The 19,471-nt window shown below is 42.9% G+C and overlaps 1 protein-coding gene across 2 annotated transcripts in view; it reads right to left on the bottom strand.

Annotated features, from left to right (window-relative positions):
- The window catches only part of igsf9bb (immunoglobulin superfamily, member 9Bb), an 89,718-nt gene that overhangs the window by 30,366 nt on the left and 39,881 nt on the right, over positions 1 to 19,471 (bottom strand). For both annotated transcript variants that reach the window (XM_035626764.2, XM_035626763.2), the window contains exons 4-7: positions 16,104 to 16,255; positions 14,052 to 14,169; positions 8,501 to 8,642; positions 3,242 to 3,387 (exon numbers count right to left, since the gene is read on the bottom strand). In XM_035626764.2, the coding sequence (XP_035482657.1) occupies positions 3,242 to 3,387; positions 8,501 to 8,642; positions 14,052 to 14,169; positions 16,104 to 16,255 (558 nt within the window). The remainder of the gene's footprint in view (positions 1 to 3,241; positions 3,388 to 8,500; positions 8,643 to 14,051; positions 14,170 to 16,103; positions 16,256 to 19,471) is intronic.

Here is a 19,471-nt window from a genome sequence, read left to right as displayed (position 1 = left end):
CTGTCATATTTATAGACAGTATGAAGAATCAAATGACATCCCATCACACCTCAGTAAGTCGAGTCAGATGTGATCTGATTTGTTCGGCCTCTATTTGTTTCACACTACTATCCTCTCACATTTCCTCTGTGTATCTCAAGTCTTACAGATCTGATATGGTCAAACTACTGTACACCCTTTGGGCAAACAGATGGAAAAAAGTCCATCTATCCATCTGACAGGGGACATGGGCAAAGAGGAGGAAAAGCAGGAGAGGCTCAGAACTTCTCCTTTTTAAATCCTGAATTCTGAGGAGGGGCGAGAACAGCGTGGTGCCTGAATGAGGTCAAGGAGGAAAGCTTCAAAGCAGGAACTGAGTGATAAGGAGGAGAAAAGGGGTGTGAGTGAGGGAGAGGAGGAGGAGGAGAGTGCTACCAGCCAGGCGATTGAGGAAGGACGAGCTAGGCTGAGTACGAGCGTGGGAAAGAGGACAGGTGAGAGAGAGAGACAGAGAGAGAGATGGGTCTGGATGACGTAAGGCAGAGAGGAGCTGGTGGAGGAGGGAGGAGGATGAGGTGATGTGACTGCGAAGGCAATGACACACGGTTCATTTGGCACTACAGAGGAGAGAGGGAGTGAACGACTGCGTGACACGGTGAGATGAAGGGATTGAAAGACAGAGAGAGAGAGAGATATCGATTGACCTCACTGTTGCCAGAACAACTTTAAACTACAACTGCTGTTGTCCGGACTCCTAACCGCCGGCCTGCCAGCTCTGCCACAAAGAGCCCAGAGGAGCGCCGCCACCAGCACCACAGACAGGGTATCAGCCAAGTTTCTAAATATAGTCCTCAGACAATGCTATCGCTCACAACACGCCGGTTCCCCCTGCAAACGGCTTCAGGGAACTTATTCACTGGCAAGCACTTCAGGGAGAAAGACAGAGAGAGGGCACGGGGGGTGGGGGTGGGGGGGGGGGGGGGGTATTTAAGCAGGATGAGGCAAAGGCGAGAAAAAGGGCACAAAAGAAGCGGAGTAGAGCAGATGCGGAGGATGGGAGAAAGGGATGAGGAGAGGAAGAGGGAACAAAAGGAGAAGACGAGACTAAGAGGAAAGAATAGGGCAGAGAGACGGAGAGAGCCCTCTGCAGTCTGACAGAGTCCCTGTTCTTACAGCAATGATGTAATCCCCCCCCCCACTCCCCCCTCCCCTTCACGACTGGTGTTGCCTGCCTCTATTCGTCACACACACATACACACACCACGCAATCTAATGTACAACCGTCGAAGGAGGCAGGAGAGCGAGGGAATGCAAAATGTCTGTTGCCTTGACTACTGCCAGTGGCCGGTCACCGGTCGACAAGACCGGAATCTCAAAGCCGGTCCGGCTTCAGCCTGTGACCAATCCACCGAGCTTCATGTTTCCACAGCTGGGAGTGACTGATGGAGTGAGCAAGTGTTTAATGGGAGGAGAGCATTAGAGGGGAGGAAAGAGACTGTGACTATATATGCATGGATGAGAAATGAAGATGGAGGGGTGGGAAGTGGGATGGAAGAGGAAGAGTGAGAAAGCAAAGATGGAAAACAGAGAGAAGTGAATTTGAGAAAGCAAACACGTGTTTGGGTTCAGGGGTTTGGCTGAGAGGCTGACATGACTCCACCGAGCAGAGGATGCACCGAGCACAGTTTCAGCCCGTGAACATGCAACTCTGCAGTGGTGTCAGATTCAACAGGAAACAATGCTGCTCCAGACCAAATGCATAGAAACTCCTTCTTACTCTCGTTCTCTACTTTCTTGGCCCAGTTTCTTTCCTTTTGAACCCTGAGGATGTTTAACCTGTTGATAAAGTGACACATGATATCAGAGCTGAGGGTTAAGAAACACGTGACCTCTGCCTCTCTAGACCGGAAACACGTGACCGCCGCCATTAAACTGGAAACATTTGACCTTTACCTCTCTAGACCGGAAACATTTGACCTTTACCTCTCTAGACTGGAAACATTTGACCTTTACCTCTCTAGACCGGAAACATTTGACCTTTACCTCTCTGGACCGGAAACATTTGACCTTTACCTCTCTAGACTGGAAACATTTGACCTTTACCTCTCTAGACCGGAAACATTTGACCTTTACCTCTCTGGACCGGAAACATTTGACCTTTACCTCTCTAGAACGGAAACATTTGACCTTTACCTCTCTGGACCGGAAACATTTGACCTTTACCTCTCTAGAACGGAAACATTTGACCTTTAACTCTCTAAACTGGAAACATTTGACCTTTACCTCTCTAGATCGGAAACATTTGACCTTTACCTCTCTAGACCGGAAACACGGGACCGCCGCCTCTCTAAACCGGAAACATTTGACCTTTACCTCTCTAAACCGGAAACATTTGACCTTTACCTCTCTAGACCGGAAACATTTGACCTTTACCTCTCTAAACCGGAAACATTTGACCTTTACCTCTCTAAACCGGAAACATTTGACCTTTACCTCTCTAGACCGGAAACATTTGACCTTTACCTCTCTAAACCGGAAACATTTGACCTTTACCTCTCTAGACCGGAAACATTTGACCTTTACCTCTCTAAGCCGGAAACATGTGACTTCCACTTCTCTAGACAGGAAACACGTGACTTCCACTTCTCTAGACAGGAAACACGTGACCTCTACCTCTCTAGACAGAAAACATGTGACCTCTACCTCTCTAGACAGGAAACATGTGACCTCTACCTCTCTAGACAGGAAACATGTGACCTCTACCTCTGTATTTCCGGTTAGAGTTTAGCTCCACAACTGCAGCGGTCTGCAACCAGACCCTTCTCAAAGATGGGCGACATGACAGCGCCCATAAGAGCAGTCAAATCACCTGGACTGACCCCTGGTGGCTGGCTGCAGTATAGGTCATTAACCCCGCCTCCTCCATGTTGGACATGGACCAAAGTTAAGTCAATATAAACATTAATTACACTTTTCCCCGAAGATGAAGTCTGTCATTTGAGGTAGTTCTTACCACGCTGATGAGTGTTCTGGTAAGAGGGGTTTTAATGAGTTATTTGATGCTGTAAAATGGTGTCATTTTGGCTTCATTTTGTACAATGGGAGGGAAGTGGAGACACGTCGTTCATCTCTGTATACTGCGATGGTTTGACACAAATACAAGAGCCTGTAGAGGAACACTTACAACGTCCCAGAATTTAACACAAATGAATAAAGCTAAGGAAATAAAAAAAGAATAGAAAGAGAAAGGCCGGACACTCACATTGCACTGTAAGGTAGGCAGAGGCAGTAGGTGGTCGGCCCAGGCTGTTGCTAGGAGCACAGGTGTATTTCCCAGCATCCTCTGGCTTGACTTGGGCAATGATGAGGGAACCGTCAATGAGAATACTGACTCTGCGCTTTAGGTCACTGTGAAAATCAAGAGGAGGGAAATATTGGCTGTTAGGAGGGGAACAGCCTGACGACATGTCACTGGTCAGAAATGAATGAATAGAAAAGTTCAACAAACATGTGTGTTTTTCTTAGTTTGAAATAATTCAACTTTTTTTTGTCATCTACTGGAGAATATTTATGACAGATGTACATGCACACTGCTGCATGATGCAAGACTCCCGCCAAGATGATGACATATTTAGCCAGAGCCACAATCTTTTTTGCTCACATCCCAGTGGATATATAGCGCTGACTTTCGTATAAATGATGTTCGGCGAACAGCGTGATTCATGATTCAGAGCAGAAGGGTTGGTTGCAGAGTCTGCAGGCTTGAAAGGCAGCTGAAAACCACAGGAACATGTATCCCTCTGCTTATTAGTTACTGCCTTATAGCAAAAAATCACTAGAATATGCCAGTGTATTGTCGGTAGATTCGGAGATGCCAAAACAAATGATATCTCTACAAGGTGCAGAGATTCTAGAGCCTACAACTCATCCAGCAAAGTAAGGGGGCATCACTGAGATCCTGCTTCATGTTTGATTTAGTGTCACGCACAGTGCCTGCACAGTTTTCAACTGCACAATTATCACATAACAATCTAATTTCTCTCCTCCAAAAGGTGCATGATTATTGTGGAATCTGGGGTGTGTAGTCCTCTGGAGAACTGAGTTACCATCATGTTTCTGGAACTATAACTTCAAGTGCAACATTAAAATACATATTTAAATTCGGTTCCGGCTTTTCTCTGTTCAAGAAATTACTTTTTGGCTGCCATTTTTTATAATAAAAATAAGTATTTTTTTAGGTACATTTACTTCACTTGTGTGTTTTATGCAACATTGTTTACTGCTTTAACTCCCATATTTTTCAAAGGCAAACATACGATATGTGCTTTTTACTCTTATAAATTAATTTGACAGCTGGAGTTCCTTGGCAGGCTACTATGTATATTGTGATTTTTCAGAAAAACACATGACAAACATTCAATACTGTACATTGTTAAAGATTAAACCAATGGGTCCAATTGAGACAAGCAGGGAATCAAACTGCCAATCCTCCAATTAGTGAATGACCCAGTCTAGCTACTGAGCCAGAGCCAAAAAATATCACAGGCTGAGTAGTACGAGAGAAGTACGTGACATTCAATCGTATGAAAGGTGGATCTCAACTTCAAAATACAACGTTGAATAACAGTTTTAACACAAAGGGACATGCTGTGTTTCTGTTATTTTCCAATGCTCCACAACAAGGTGGTGTTTCTGTTCTTCTTCTACTGATGCTCCACAACAAGGTGGTGTTTCTGTTCTTCTTCTACTGCTCCACAACAAGGTGGTGTGTCTGTTCTTCTTCTACTGCTCCACAACAAGGTGGTGTTTCTGTTCTTCTTCTACTGATGCTCCACAACAAGGTGGTGTTTCTGTTCTTCTTCTACTGCTCCACAACAAGGTGGTGTGTCTGTTCTTCTTCTACTGCTTCACAACAAGGTGGTGTGTCTGTTCTTCTTCTACTGCTCCACAACAAGGTGGTGTTTCTGTTCTTCTTCTACTGCTCCACAACAAGGTGGTGTGTCTGTTCTTCTTGTACTGCTCCACAACAAGGTGGTGTTTCTGTTCTTCTACTGCTCCACAACAAGGTGGTGTTTCTGTTCTTCTTCTACTGCTCCACAACAAGGTGGTGTTTCTGTTCTTCTTCTACTGCTCCACAACAAGGTGGTGTGTCTGTTCTTCTTCTACTGCTCCACAACAAGGTGGTGTGTCTGTTCTTCTTCCACTGCTCCACAACAAGGTGGTGTTTCTGTTCTTCGTCTACTGATGCTCCACAACAAGGTGGTGCGTCTGTTCTTCTTCTACTGATGCTCCACAACAAGGTGGTGTGTCTGTTCTTCTTCTACTGCTTCACAGCAAGGTGGTGTGTCTGTTCTTCTTCTACTGCTTCACAGCAAGGTGGTGTTTCTGTTCTTCTTCTACTGATGCTCCACAGCAAGGTGGTGTGTCTGTTCTTCTTCTACTGCTTCACAGCAAGGTGGTGTGTCTGTTCTTCTTCTACAGCTTCACAGCAAGGTGGTGTGTCTGTTCTTCTTCTACTGCTCCACAACAAGGTGGTGTGTCTGTTCTTCTTCTACTGCTCCACAACAAGGTGGTGTGTCTGTTCTTCTTCTACTGCTCCACAACAAGGTGGTGTGTCTGTTCTTCACAACAAGGTGGTGTGTCTGTTCTTCTTCACAACAAGGTGGTGTGACTGTTCTTCTTCTGCTGCTCCACAACATGGTGGTGTTTCTGTTCTTCTTCTACTGCTGTAACACAGCAAGGTGGTGTGTCTGTTCTTCTTCTACTGCTCCACAACAAGGTGGTGTTTCTGTTCTTCTTCTACTACTCCACAACAAGGTGGTGTTTCTGTTCTTCTTCTACTGCTGCTTCACAGCAAGGTGGTGTGTCTGTTCTTCTTCTACTGTTCCACAACAAGGCTGTGTCTGTTCTTCTTCTACTGCTCCACAACAAGGTGGTGTGTCTGTTCTTCTTCTACTGATGCTCCACAACAAGGTGGTGTGTCTGTTCTTCTTCTACTGATGCTCCACAACAAGGTGGTGTTTCTGTTCTTCTACCTCAGGCGTATGTTTCCATGTGGAGAGAGGCCGCTGGATGAGTTCTGATTCAGCGAAGACATTTGGGTCTGCTGATTGGTGACCGGCCACCTGCAGTAGTCAAGGCAACACTTACTCTTCATTCCTTGGCTTTGCTCCCTCCACTGCCCATTCCAGATGAGACTATGTGACGAGCTCCATGACGAAGGCAAGACATTTGATAATCATTGTTTCTGCCAATTACGTCAGGAAATGCTAAGCATGTATTTCTGCTGAGTGACCACACTGTAGAATATGATCACCTAGTGCTGTTGATAAAAAGGAAAGTTCCGAGAGCTGTTATCGCTACTCTGACTGAAGCATACGGAGAAAACAGATGTCGCATTGAAGTGATTTGTTAGCAAAGATAATATTTCACCACTTGTCCACTTGTTATATCACAAAGCATTAAATGTAACACTTTCCTGGTCAAACTGTTAAGGCCTTCATCTATTTATTAAGCACACAGTAACATTATTTTTCTCTCTTGAAAATGAAATACTATTTAACAACATTTGAAATAACCTCAGGAAAAGTAATGCTTTTTAAGACCGTCAAAGTTCTGCAGACACTGTCTGGAAGCAGAGACACAACGCTTTAGTGCAGAAACTTCAATTTTTATACCCCATTCTCTTAAAAATTCTTCTCTAGTTAAATACTGTACGAATAATATACGAGCTGATAGGCATTAAGAATTAATTACTCGGCTCTAAGAATATGCGTCTGGTGGATCTCCCTCCCAGAGAATATGAGCTCTACAGTTCCAATGGGGAACAAACTGGAACACATTTAATTTAATCCTATAGCTTTACTTAAGGTGGCACTTGACTGATCCTTTCCCTTCTTACTTTAATTACATCTTTACATAACTTATTTGCTTTCATGTTTTTCCTTAGGTTGACATGTAACAGTTTTTTCCCTTGTTCTTGCCAAATATATTCAGATTCATTATCACATGTATTGGTATTAGTACAAGTTAGAACATCTATGGAACACAGTTATTCTGTGAGCTGTAGTTCAGCAGAGCCCGCTCTTTGTTTACTGTGGTTGAATTTCTGAATGATAAAGGAGGATTCATATTATTTGTTCTTGATTCAGGGGTTAATTAACGTCACCGCCTTAAAACATTTCAGCCTTTCGGAAATTAAAATCTCTGCGCTGAGTGAAATATATTTTTAAAGTGTGCTGCTGTCACACTGGAATTTCTCAGCTTGGGATAAATATAGTAACTATCTATCTATCTAAATAGAGACAACACATTTTTTTTCTTTTTTTCCACAAGAGGCGTCTTCCCTGCCTGCATAACAAACGACCTAGAATGATTCAATAAGGAATTTTCAAGGATTTCAATTAGATAAGCTGATTCCAAATTGGTTTTAGATTCCATCAATTGCTATCGAACCTCATCCCTAGTGTTGATCATATACAGACCAGAGAGGTGATGAAGCGGCGTCCATAAATATATGTATATATAACCAGTAAAAAGGAGAGAAGCTATGCAGTATGGGTCCATCCCTGGGCCAGATGTTGATGTCACTTGGTGCATTGTGACTGCATCATAAAGCTAAGTAAACGTCAAGCTTTGGTGGCTGTTTAAACAATACGGACAGGTGCTTTTTCTCTGTCCGACCTGCATCCAAGCATCAAAAGTGGAAAGGTTTTAGCAACAGAGGGAGATGTGCCCACGGACTAACATTACATTTAGTACCACGGTTGCCTCAAAGCAAAAAGGTTCTGGGCTCAAACCCTAGTCCAGCCCGAGTCCTTTCTATGTGGACTCTCCTGTGATATACTGGCAACCTGTCCTCTCATACAATATGAGCTGGAAATGGCTCCAAAGGAAGAGCGATATAGATAATGAATGGATGGATCTCGGAGCGACATGCTGGTGCAGTGGTTGAGACTGTGGGCTCACAGCAAGGCGGTACTGTGTCCAACCTCTGCTTGGCCCAGGGCCTCTGTGTTGAGGCCAAACACGTAAAGGTTCAACTGCACACATGGATGTAGCATGAATCACTGTTTGTTTCTTAATGTGTCGATACAAGTAGACTGGCGACCTGGACAGGGAGTTCTCGCCCAGTGTCACATGGGACTGGCTCCGGCCGAAAACACAAACACAGTCAATAACCTTCAGATTGTTGAAGGTTTAGAGGATTATCTCAACTTTGGGACTAAGTGAGAACTGAGAGTTTCACCTCTCAGGCTAAATACAATCTATCCCAAGAGACAGTTTATCTATACTTTTGTTTACAGATACTATTCATGTTTAGTTCTTGATATGATTATTGAGACTGTTCATCTGATAAAAAGATCCAGATACTAAATCCACTAAAGTGGTGTAACCATTTTGACAAAAGTCACCAGAAAAACAGTAACGCAACACTAACTCTTGACAGTGGCTTGCGAACAGTGGGAGCAGGCGGTTGACGTGATATGGCAGACGATAATGAACCCGATCAGAACTTTACTTCTTGAAGAAGACGTTGTCCTCCTCCCAAAACCAGGTGTAGGTCAGGTTGCGAGGGTAGGCCTCCGCCTGGCAGGTGAAGAAGGCATCCTGCGAGATGTTCACTGTGATGTTCTCCGGCGGTGATACAATGAACGGAGGGCCTGGTGGAGAGAAAAACACAAACATAATCACACTCATCCCACGATTTCATAGGTCAGGAATGTGATTAAACTAGGCAGGGTCAACTCACGATCAATGGGAAGTATGGCCCTGTTTGTCACAGAAATGAATGGGGAGCAAACCGATCCAAACCCAGCCACAAGGTGTTATAGGATAGGCGACTTGTAAAGTGTTGAATAGTGTGACAACTGTGTTATAGCTGAAAACAGCACTGTTGAAGAAAAGTGTACACACACTTCAGTCTGTTTCCCTTTCCTGGTGACAAGTTGAGAAAAGCCACTTGCAACTTGAACAGTGAAAAGAAGAAACATATCAGTTTTTTGACCGTGTTCACTGACACTGTGGCTCAGGAGGGAGAGCGGGTCGTCCACTAATCACAGGACTGGAGGGTTGCCCCCCTGCCGGTCCTCTTGTCCACCATATAGTGTAAATTGTTCTACAACCAGCGCTATGTGAAAACACAAAAAAATATAAAGACCAAACGTCGATTCTTTCACCGTCGATAGAATGAGTCAGTTTTTACTATCCTGAAACCTAAATGACCATTTTTGTCCATCAGGGAGAAACGGGTCAGTGTGACGTCATACAGACGTCTGGTCTCTCAGTGGGAGGCTCACACACATCACACACAACACAGGAATTAGTTATCATACTGGTCAAGGGTCATGTGTACTAGTTATGGCCATGTAAACTGTAGACGGGGGGGGATTAACACCAGTACACCCACTCTGAATTCTGTTAGTCATAGTCATACCACATACTTATATTGCACTCAATAAAGGATTATGGGAATTTATTGAAGTTCTTGCTGTGCCAGATGGATAATCCTCCTTGCACGCACTGGACAACGTTTGTACCATGATCCTTGACTTGTAGTCTTTTCCTCCCTCTGACCATGACTATATCTGTAGCAATGCAACAAGAGTTTGGTCTGGAAGCTAAAAACAGCCTTTTCTACCTTAATCTGCTTTCAGGTACTTACCACATACTAGTTGCAGGATTTACCTGAGAGCAGAGAATGCACAAAAACCATCCAAAATATTACATAGGACTGATGAAGGCTGGCAGTTGTGAGCGGACTCATCCTGGACACGTCTCAGATAAAGACTCATTTAAAATTTCTACAAAGCAGGAAAAGTGGCATAATGGAAATGGTCCGATGAGAAAACCGGCAACAATCAAATCTCAGTGAGGGAGCAGGGACCTGATGAGGGACCTCACTGGTGAGACTTCTGTGCTCCATTTCGCACCAGACACTATGTAAATAATCACTTCAATAATTTTGAGAAACTTCCTCACTGATCTGACGAAAACAAGCTGACCAAATTATTTCTCAGTATTTTATGATTTTTTTTTTATCAACTTATGAATCGAAAACTTTGTCAGTGAAAATAATCACTAGTGGCAGCCTTAAGAAAAAGTGATCACTGTGGAAGTGTGTTTTAATGTAAAATATGATCTTATTTAATAATTCTCAATCCTGATAATCCATAACTTAAACGGCTTTATTCACCATATGAAATCCGTTCCAACAGGGGACACAAACAGCTGTGGAGAAGTCAGTAACTGAGCAAGTCTGTTGGCATTTGTTGATGCGCGCGCGCGCACACGCACGCACGCACACACACTCATACACGCAAACAGGCTCAGATACACGAGTGTAGCTGAGCGAAGCCACTGTTGCAAATACAAACTGTTAGTCCCATATGTTAGTCCTGATCTGTAGCCTACAGCCTGATCCTTTAACAGGCAGAGCATCTCCGTCTGCCAGCCCCTGAGCAGGACAACCAGGACTGGGCCTGTGCTAGATGACTGTGTTTTGTGTGTGTGTGTGTGTGTGTGTGTGTGTGTGTGTGTGTGTGTGTGTGTGTGTGTGTGTGTGTGTGTGTGTGTGTGTGTGTGTGTGTGTGTGTGTGTGTGTCAGCCCTATTTGGGACCAGCTGAGTGCTGGAGATTTGTTGGCACCGTAGTCTCATAGCTGATCTGCTGCTCAGTGGCTTTCCAGGAGGGCCTCTATTAATCCATCTCCCCCGTAAATTATACAGGACGGGTCAAACAACTACTCTGGCTCAGTGCTGGCTTTGTACTCAAGTCTCAGAAAGAAATATGTGATCTGTGTGAGCATGTTCACTGTCTGTTCTCTGATGAATGAAAGCGACTGACAAGTAGCATATGCCCCAGAGAACTGTCTTTTATCGAGCACGGATTCAATGAAGGCAGGCGAAGAAAAATCATATTCATACTTAGGAATGAATTTGTATAGGAATTTGTTTTACATGAATTATATTTAGTGTGATACAGTAATTGAATGATTATTGATGATACTATGTTTCAAGTTTATTTCAGTCAGGTCTATAGTCATGTTGAGACATTTGAGACACCCCTACAACTGAACGCACAAAACCGAGGGGGAGGGCTAAGGGGTGAAATGGGATTGAGCCTTAGAGTCTTGATTAGTCATCCATATGGTATCAAAGTAATTCTGGATACACAACTGTCATTCATACAGAGCAGAAGGTGAAAGTGGATAATTTCCCATTAGTATGAAAACTTCATTGAAAAATTCTAGAGATTATTTTTACTTTAATAACAATCCAAAAATCCTGACTTGAAACAGAAGAAAAAAAAACTGTCAGAAGGAGAGGTGGTGATGTCATGAGTCCAGCTTTCTTTGCTGCCTTGCCGACTTCCCACCAGAACGAGAGGAATCAGTCAGGTGAAGACGTTTCGGTCAGAGATTGAGCCTCAACTCACTCCGTTAAGATGAGGCCATGACCACTGAGCTGAGTTCATCGGGGGCTGCCATCTTTAAATGACACGGGCTGGAATGTCATGTCTGCTGCTTCGTCATTCATCCTGTGGTGAGGTGTAAAATCGACGGTTGTTTCGCAGACTCACATCTGTTTCTGTGGTTAGTTTCAATTTGTGTAAACAAAAGAAACTAGTGACTTTGAGCACTGATGTGTGCATGACCTGGTTCACTGAAGACAATACACGTCTCGGTTCCTAAATGTGCCTTGGTTTTGCGCACTGATACAGACGGATTGCTCGTTACACAATCTGACGTTTCATTTAGAGCTGGAGACAAAAAAAAAACTCTCCCACCCTTTGATTCTTTTTTTCCCTTTGGTCCCGGAACCATTAAAGTTCTCCGGATATTCTTAAATGTTGCTGATGTAGAGTTCACTGTTTAGTGCTCGCCAAACTAATCTCATCAGTAGAGCCACCAAGCCACATCATTATTATCACTATTTACCCTCTATTCGGCCCGTTGTGTTCACATGGATGTGACGGCTCACTTAGACTGTTTGTGACCAGAAGGGAGATGATATATTTAGCTTCAATACATTTTCACTTCGTTCTATTTGCTGTAGTTTCGGCCATAATAGCAGCATGGTTCAAGCGCAGGCGATGTTTAGCCCATGTGCCAGTGTGAGACACGTCCCGACAACTACTGGCTGGGCTCAACGTTGGTGCAGGCATTTGCAACTAGCTCAGGATGTACAGTATTCTAACAACTTGGGTGATCCCATAACTCCTCATTTTAGCACCTTCATCGGGTCAACCTTTTCAATTTGATAAATGGTCTTCCCATCAACCTCAACTGTTCTTTGTGTTAAGTCCTAATTAGAAACCATGCAAACACAGACTGTGCAGTTGGTACACATCACTCACGACACGGACACCAAGACTCAGGGGTTTTGTTCCTCGTGGTGAGTGCGTCCGTCTCCCATGTCCGCGGCTGCAGGTTCAGGTCCAAATCGCTGACTGCCCCTTTAAATGATCAAATTTCATTTCTTGAAACAAAAGGAATTGAGAAGTAGTTTCACATCCACATTAACTTCTAAGAAATGGTGTTTGTTGAAGGCTTATTATGTAGACAATATTTTTTTCAAAATGTTACTGTCCTAATCCTTTTATGAAGCCAGCCACTCAACACTGCTCTGTTCCATCACAGCATGTTCGCGTCATATTGATGGAGGTGTCACTCCTGCTCTCTATGAGTGAAACTCTACCAGAGAGAGGAGTTTGGGAAAATCTAACTCAGTTAGAAACACTGCTGCTTCGCCTCTGGCGTAACTGTGAGTCTCAGGCTTGTTACATCTATCCTTCTACATGCTTATCAATGTCAGACAGCTTTGGGGTTCTTGCACAGTATGTTTCACCTCTGAGCACCCGCCCCTGCTTCCAGTCTTTCTGTTAATCCAGCCTACAGAATTAGTCAATTTGTGTCCCTTTATATTCAAAACAAACTTCTATATTCAGCATTTCAAATGTAACGTTTGCTGTGTGTCTGTGCACCTCTGAACTCTCCTGCTGCCTCATTAAACTGTCTGCTGCCTTTTCAAGGGGAAGAGAGGAGCTGATGTGATTGGTCATTACTGAGGCCTGTCCCACGCCACTTCCTGATCCTGCTTTGCCTCCACATGCCCACAGAAATGTATCCATCCTGCTTGACCTCTCACAGGCGACGCATTACACTGTGGGATGTTTAGCAAGAGCCGTGCACATGCTTTAGTTATTCAGTGCTGAATTCTGCACCCGTCTGCTCTGACTGTGTATGACCATGACCATGGGAGTTTCATCCCCCAAACAAAGGTGGAATAATAAACCTTTTGGATACGAGGCAATTCTTAATGGCTTTACATGTTAACTTAAAGGAGAAAAGGTAGGTTTTCTCTTGCCGTTGATATTTCATATCTTTTCTTTTAATATAGCAAACTGGATAGCAAAGTCCTGCCAGGGTCGATAAGCAACATCTAATACATTAATTCTTTGGCACAAGCAAAACTAATTGAATGCAGGCAGTGGGTGAAATAAACAGGAAAATTAAATAAAATACAAAAAAACTCAACCATTACAGTTTGTTCAAGCCGAACTAGCTGCCCCAGTTGTAATTGATTGTGATCGCCCACGACACCACGGACACCTCCAGTTCAGCGTCATTCCAGAAGTGACACTAGACACTTCTTCAAATCTGTGGGTATAATTCATTATCACAACTGAAACAGTTGGGGGGAAAAAATTATATGAATAAGGTATCCAGGTCAAACTCTTTTGTAATTAAAAAACAGTGCTGCTCTTTAACATATTGACATGTTCTGAGAAGTTTTCCCACTGTCTTAATATTGTTTATATTTTATGGATGTTGTTGTAATGTGGGATGCCCAATAATATTGTAAGATTTATTATGAACTGGCACTAGTGCCAACTATTTCTAACTTTTAAAAAGTGGATAATTAGTTTTTTAATAAAACTGTGCCGTCAGAACATGTACATCAGCGCTTTGAGTCTCGTGACGCGCTCTATAAAGCCAATGTATTAATACTATGTAGAGAGACTTGACTCTACTCACAGCAGGATACAGCAGCACGTGGACATGTACCTACCTTGTACTAGTAGCCGTGTGGTGTGAATGGCCTCTCCCTGGGGACTGAAGGCTCGACATGTGTAGGCCCCTCGGTCCTCCCGCGTGATGGATAGCACCGTCAAACTCCCATCAGACACCTGGATGCATACGACAAACGTTCACTATTTAAAGCCTACGTACTTTAAGGTGGACGTCTGGAGAAACGTTGGTCCTCCAAACACAGAACATCCTCTTCATTCCCTGAGTCACTTTGTTGCCATGGACACAGAAATATGTAAATGTAAATATTTTTCTTGGGTAGCTGTGTGATGTTTCAGCGTCCGTTCACATTAGTTCAGAGTTTGAGGAGTGAACAGGTGACCCTGCGGTTATTAGCTTTTGTTCTAATGAGGCTCAAAAAAGATCAATCTGTAAGGGAGATAATAAAGGCTGTTGGTTGGATATATTTCCAAAGGTAGAAAGACTGAAAAAATAACCAAACTGAGGATGAGCACGATGAAGAAAAACGCTTTTCTGACAGCACAGCAAGTGAAGACCGTTCCCCAGAATGTGGGCGGACATGTTTCCTTGTCAGCAAAAGAGAAGACTTCATGAGCAGAACCTCAGAGGATTCAGAACAACATGCAAACACATCAGACTGCACAGATGAAACTAAAACCCCCCTCTTTCACGACGACGGAAGGAAGAGAGTGAGGGGACACTCCTCCGTCAAGCATGATGATGGTTCTGCAGAGGTTCTTTGAATGTGACTGGACAATTTCTGGACAATGTGGGTCTACCGCCTAAATCCATTTTTATAGTTATTCACATGTAAGGAATCGGAGGAAGAAAACAATGGTTACTAAGATTCACACATCACCTGAACATCTTCATGTTAGCACATCGACAGGTTACCGTTGCTCTCCACTGTCAAGTCTAATGACTAAAGAAAAGTTGGTGAGGAAAACCACTCGGACGAAGTCAACCTGAACAGATGTTTGTCTCTAAGCTGATGGAACTTTTTATTCTGCAGGGGGGTAAATGTGCCCAAACTGTTAACACATAATTCAACTGACCAGTTGGAGTGAATCAAATATGCAGGTTTTCACCAGGTGCCGTGCAAAAAAACAAAAGAGCATTCAAATCAGAATCTAAACTTAAAGGGCTGTAATCAATATTTTATATTCACAGTTTATCACATTTCTCCATGTACTGTATGTGAAAGGTATTTTTCACAGTGACAATCTCACAGATAGTTTTATTCTGTCCAGCTGCAGCAGGCAGCAGTGGAAACGCTCCAGAAACCACCGTACGTTGACCTGCAGAGAGACACAGTTAGAGAGCAGCTGGCGACACAGGGGAGCGTTTAGCAGCCAGACTCGTTTCTTAGGAGTTGGTGGAGACCAAAGAACGAACATAAAGAGAGCGAGTATCGAGCTCACATTCTTCGTGGCGCTCAGGTGGCCAGAAACAAAAAGGAAGTGGCACACAGGAGCGAGTTAACGCAGATCATTGCAAATTTGCTGAGAGCTGCACTGCACTCCTGTTTTCAGATTTTCCACTGAAAACAGGACGTCTCACTCCTCCTGTTCACTCCTACTACCACCACTGACACTCCTCTGTGTGTGACTTTTGGGGTCGAAAATGGACTTATTTGTAGAAAAACGTACATAACTTTTGATTTGCCTTAGTAAGAATGTTTTGGATTGTTTTATTTTATAGAAAAGGCTTCACAGAACAGATTTCAAGAGGAGATCTTTATCATTGTTGTTTGGTGAGCCTATAACTATTTATACATCCATGTGATATCACTGAAGCATACATAATCTGATAGCCTAGGTTGGGCCGAAAAAATAGATGTATATAACTTGACAGTACATTACAGGGTTGAGGTTTGACAAGCATTATTACACGAGGTGACGCGGAGGACCAAGAATAGGAAAAAATGGGTTTTTTAAAGCAGCGGTTACACTTCTGTTCTCTCTCACTCTCCTCTCACCAACCGCTCTAAGTAGATGTTCTGGTTCCGTTAGAGATCTCTGCTGTTTGATTATTAATTGTCATTATTATTATCAGTCTGAACATGGCTTACCTTGTACTTGGCACTGCTGACCATGAGACTGCCTTCCCGCAGCCAGCTGACTGAGGGTTTGGGGTTGCCGAAGGCCGTGCAGGTCAAAGTGATGCTCCCCGCCTCCTTGGCTTCTACGTACTGAGATGGCGTATCTGTGAATGTGGGGGGGGCTGAGGGGTCAGAGGGCAGGGAGACATTTGGAGAGAAAAAGATTGGACATGGAAATGTTAGTAGTGATTCATAAGGACACAGGAACAGGTCGAACAAGATCTTTTCTGTAGACTCGTTATGAACTGAATCGGTTGCCAACTGTTAACAGAGACAAACTGAAGTCATCTGACAATGTAGTTCATATACACACATACATATACATGTACACATAATTGGAACTGTAACTACTGACCTCAGATTACCCAATATTCACTAAGTCCCAATATACAATAAACAAATAAATTAAAAAAAAAAAAATTCTCAACATATTTCAAATCTTTTTTACTATTCATGAATAATAACATCACATACCCAGATACAAAGTTCATAATTCATACAAATCCAAACCAAAGGCGAAAAAAAATCATGGTAATGACTCATCTCTTAGTTTATCGTTTTCAGGCTTAAAACTCTTTATATAAGGATTTCATTTCATGTCAATGGAGTAAATGAATGAATGCGAAATTCACTTCCGGAAACAGAGACGTTTAAAAAAATGGGCAGTCACTGTTGCGCTCTATAGTATATAAAAAATTAAACTCATACTTCTGAAATTCTGAACTGTTCAGTTTGTGATGACTCTGGTGTGTCCTTTGCTCAGAGCAAAGAGTTTGATTATGACTCAGAGCGAAGAGGAAGAGACCAAAAACAAACAATATATTCATTTTAAAAACAAATAAGCATTACAAGAAAAACTATTCACACCACTACCACTTTTCTTTCGCTCTTCCGCCACATTCTTATATCTGCCACTGTCAGAGGAAAGGGAAAACTCCGGAGCAGGAGTGCCGATAACGCGCTTGTCACGCCCTTTGCTAACCGCCAATAAAAACGATGTAGAAGAGTGTACAACCAATCACGTTGCGATCTCTTAACTGGTTGTGGCCCAAGAATAAGGGGTACAGTTGAATTGTCAATTTGGCTTAGGAAGTTTCATGAACTCTGAAATGACCCGGAAGTTTTTCCTCAGCATCCATGATAAGAGCTGTTCGGATTCTCTAAATGCTTAGGAAAGGAGCTTTGATGCTTCCTTTGCTATCTCCTTTAGCATAGGCTACACTGGACCTTCCCATGCCAAAGGAAAGGAGAAATAGCCCCACAATTCATTGTGGCTGTATTGGGTCCGACTCAGTTTGCTCTCTACATGCTTCCTTTAGGTCACATTATTAGCCAACACAAAAATATCTCCTTTCATTTCTATGTAGATGATATTCAACTTTACATCTCATTTAAATCCGATGAAACTGACAAACTCATTGCTATGCTCAACTGTCTGCCTGCCATTCATGACGGATGGCTCACAATTATGTACAGTTAAATGTACATAAAACTGAGCTCCTCATCATAGCTCCTGACAACTTCCAAGATCTCTCAGTGTATTGGGACCCTTTCTCCAGCCCCAAAAAATCCTAATTTTTGATCAGACTTGCATTATGAGCAACATATCAAAACCCTAACCCATTCTTGTCTATTTCATTTAAGAAACTTTGCAAAACTCACCCATACCCCCAAAACCTGAACTAGAGATGATCATTCATGCATTTATTTCATCCAGACTCGACTACTGCAATTCTATTTTCACCTGCCTCAGCAAATCATCTCTTGGCCGCTTACAAATGGTCCAAAACGCTGGATCCACATCACACCCATTCTATAAACCCCTAAATACATCTCTGACCTGCTGCTGCCCTACACCACCAGCTAAAAAAAACTAAAGGTGATCGCGCATTTGAAGCCTTGGCTCCGTCACTATGGAATGCTCACATCAAATCTGCAAGTTCCGTCAATGCAGTCAAGAAAAAGCTCAAAACTCACTTATTCAAACTGGCCTTTGTGTGGTTTTCCACAATTTCCTACTGTCTGTGTCTTTCATTGTGAAAAGAATCTGAATCCACCCACAGACTGCATGACTTCTTAATTTAACAGATCTTAGTCTATAGTTGCAGGTTCTGCACTTTCTGGAACTCTGCTGTTTACTGTTGAGCATTGATTCGCCTCTGTCACAGCAGCAGCACTGCACAGTGAGTGAGCATTACTCAGTGCTTTCACAGCTCAGGGCAGAAATCCATCGACACAAAAATCCACTGCCACTTGCATTTATATACATAACATACATTTATTCATTCATATTATATATCTATATATGGGGGGACTTCAAATACATTGAATAATGATTCTCTCTTGAACACATAGCGTTGTTAGTACAGTATGTTAGCATCAGCAGCGATGTCTGTTTGCATAGGTTTGTAAAACTCATCAGATCATTTTTAATGTTATCTTTGCAACCAATGACCTGACTAACTGTATTATAATAGAGATCCAGATTTTTCCAATATCTCAGTATTTATTAAAAAAAAATTGTAGAACAAAAAGAGTGTATCATCACATAATGGGTTTTTGGGATATACATCATTTCAAATATACAGTATTTCTATTATCCAAGACTGAAATATGTTTTCTAATCACAGAAGTTCGCACTGTTCTGATGATAAACCTCCAAAAAATGTCAAGTGTTAGTGATGACGTGGAGAAGTACATTTGACTGAGGGAAGCGATTTAGCGTTGTCTGGGATTGGCTCCAGCTCCACCGCGACCCTCAGAAGACTAAGCAGCGTAGCTAAAGGACGGAAGGACGGACAGAGCAATTTAGGCTCGCGCTGTGCCGCTACCTGACATGTATCCAGCAAGTCGGGAAAAACAAGGAAAACACCTCAGTTATTGAGCAAAACATTCATGAAATATTGATGTTCTATTTCTAGAAGACATTCAAGTCTTTGAAGGTATGTGCTTCTTGTCATTTCTGCTTTGATGGGGGGGGGGGGGGGGCGGGGGTTTGCAGGAGTCTGGCCAATCATCGTTTGTGCGTGAACCTTTCCCTGGCGTTACCTTTGAAAGTATCAGGGAGGTGGGAGATATTTCTGGATGTGTAACATTACACAGGGTAAATGGAGCTCAACAGGAGGCAGAGCTTGAGAAGCAAACATGAATGGATTTTACTGCTGGAGCTCTAGGTGCACATACACCAACAGAACATGCTCATTAAATAATAATTAAATCAAAATTAATATGATGAAAGTTGATAAATTATGTCTTAATATCTCATCACTAGTCTGAGCAAAATAAACTGCTAAAAAAAGTTTTCACCTTTCAGGGCTTTTACACGGGGATTGAGAGTG

Source organism: Scophthalmus maximus, chromosome 2 (genome assembly GCF_022379125.1).
Source record: "Scophthalmus maximus strain ysfricsl-2021 chromosome 2, ASM2237912v1, whole genome shotgun sequence".
NCBI lineage: Eukaryota > Metazoa > Chordata > Actinopteri > Pleuronectiformes > Scophthalmidae > Scophthalmus > Scophthalmus maximus.
This window is presented reverse-complemented; position numbering and strand designations above follow the sequence as displayed.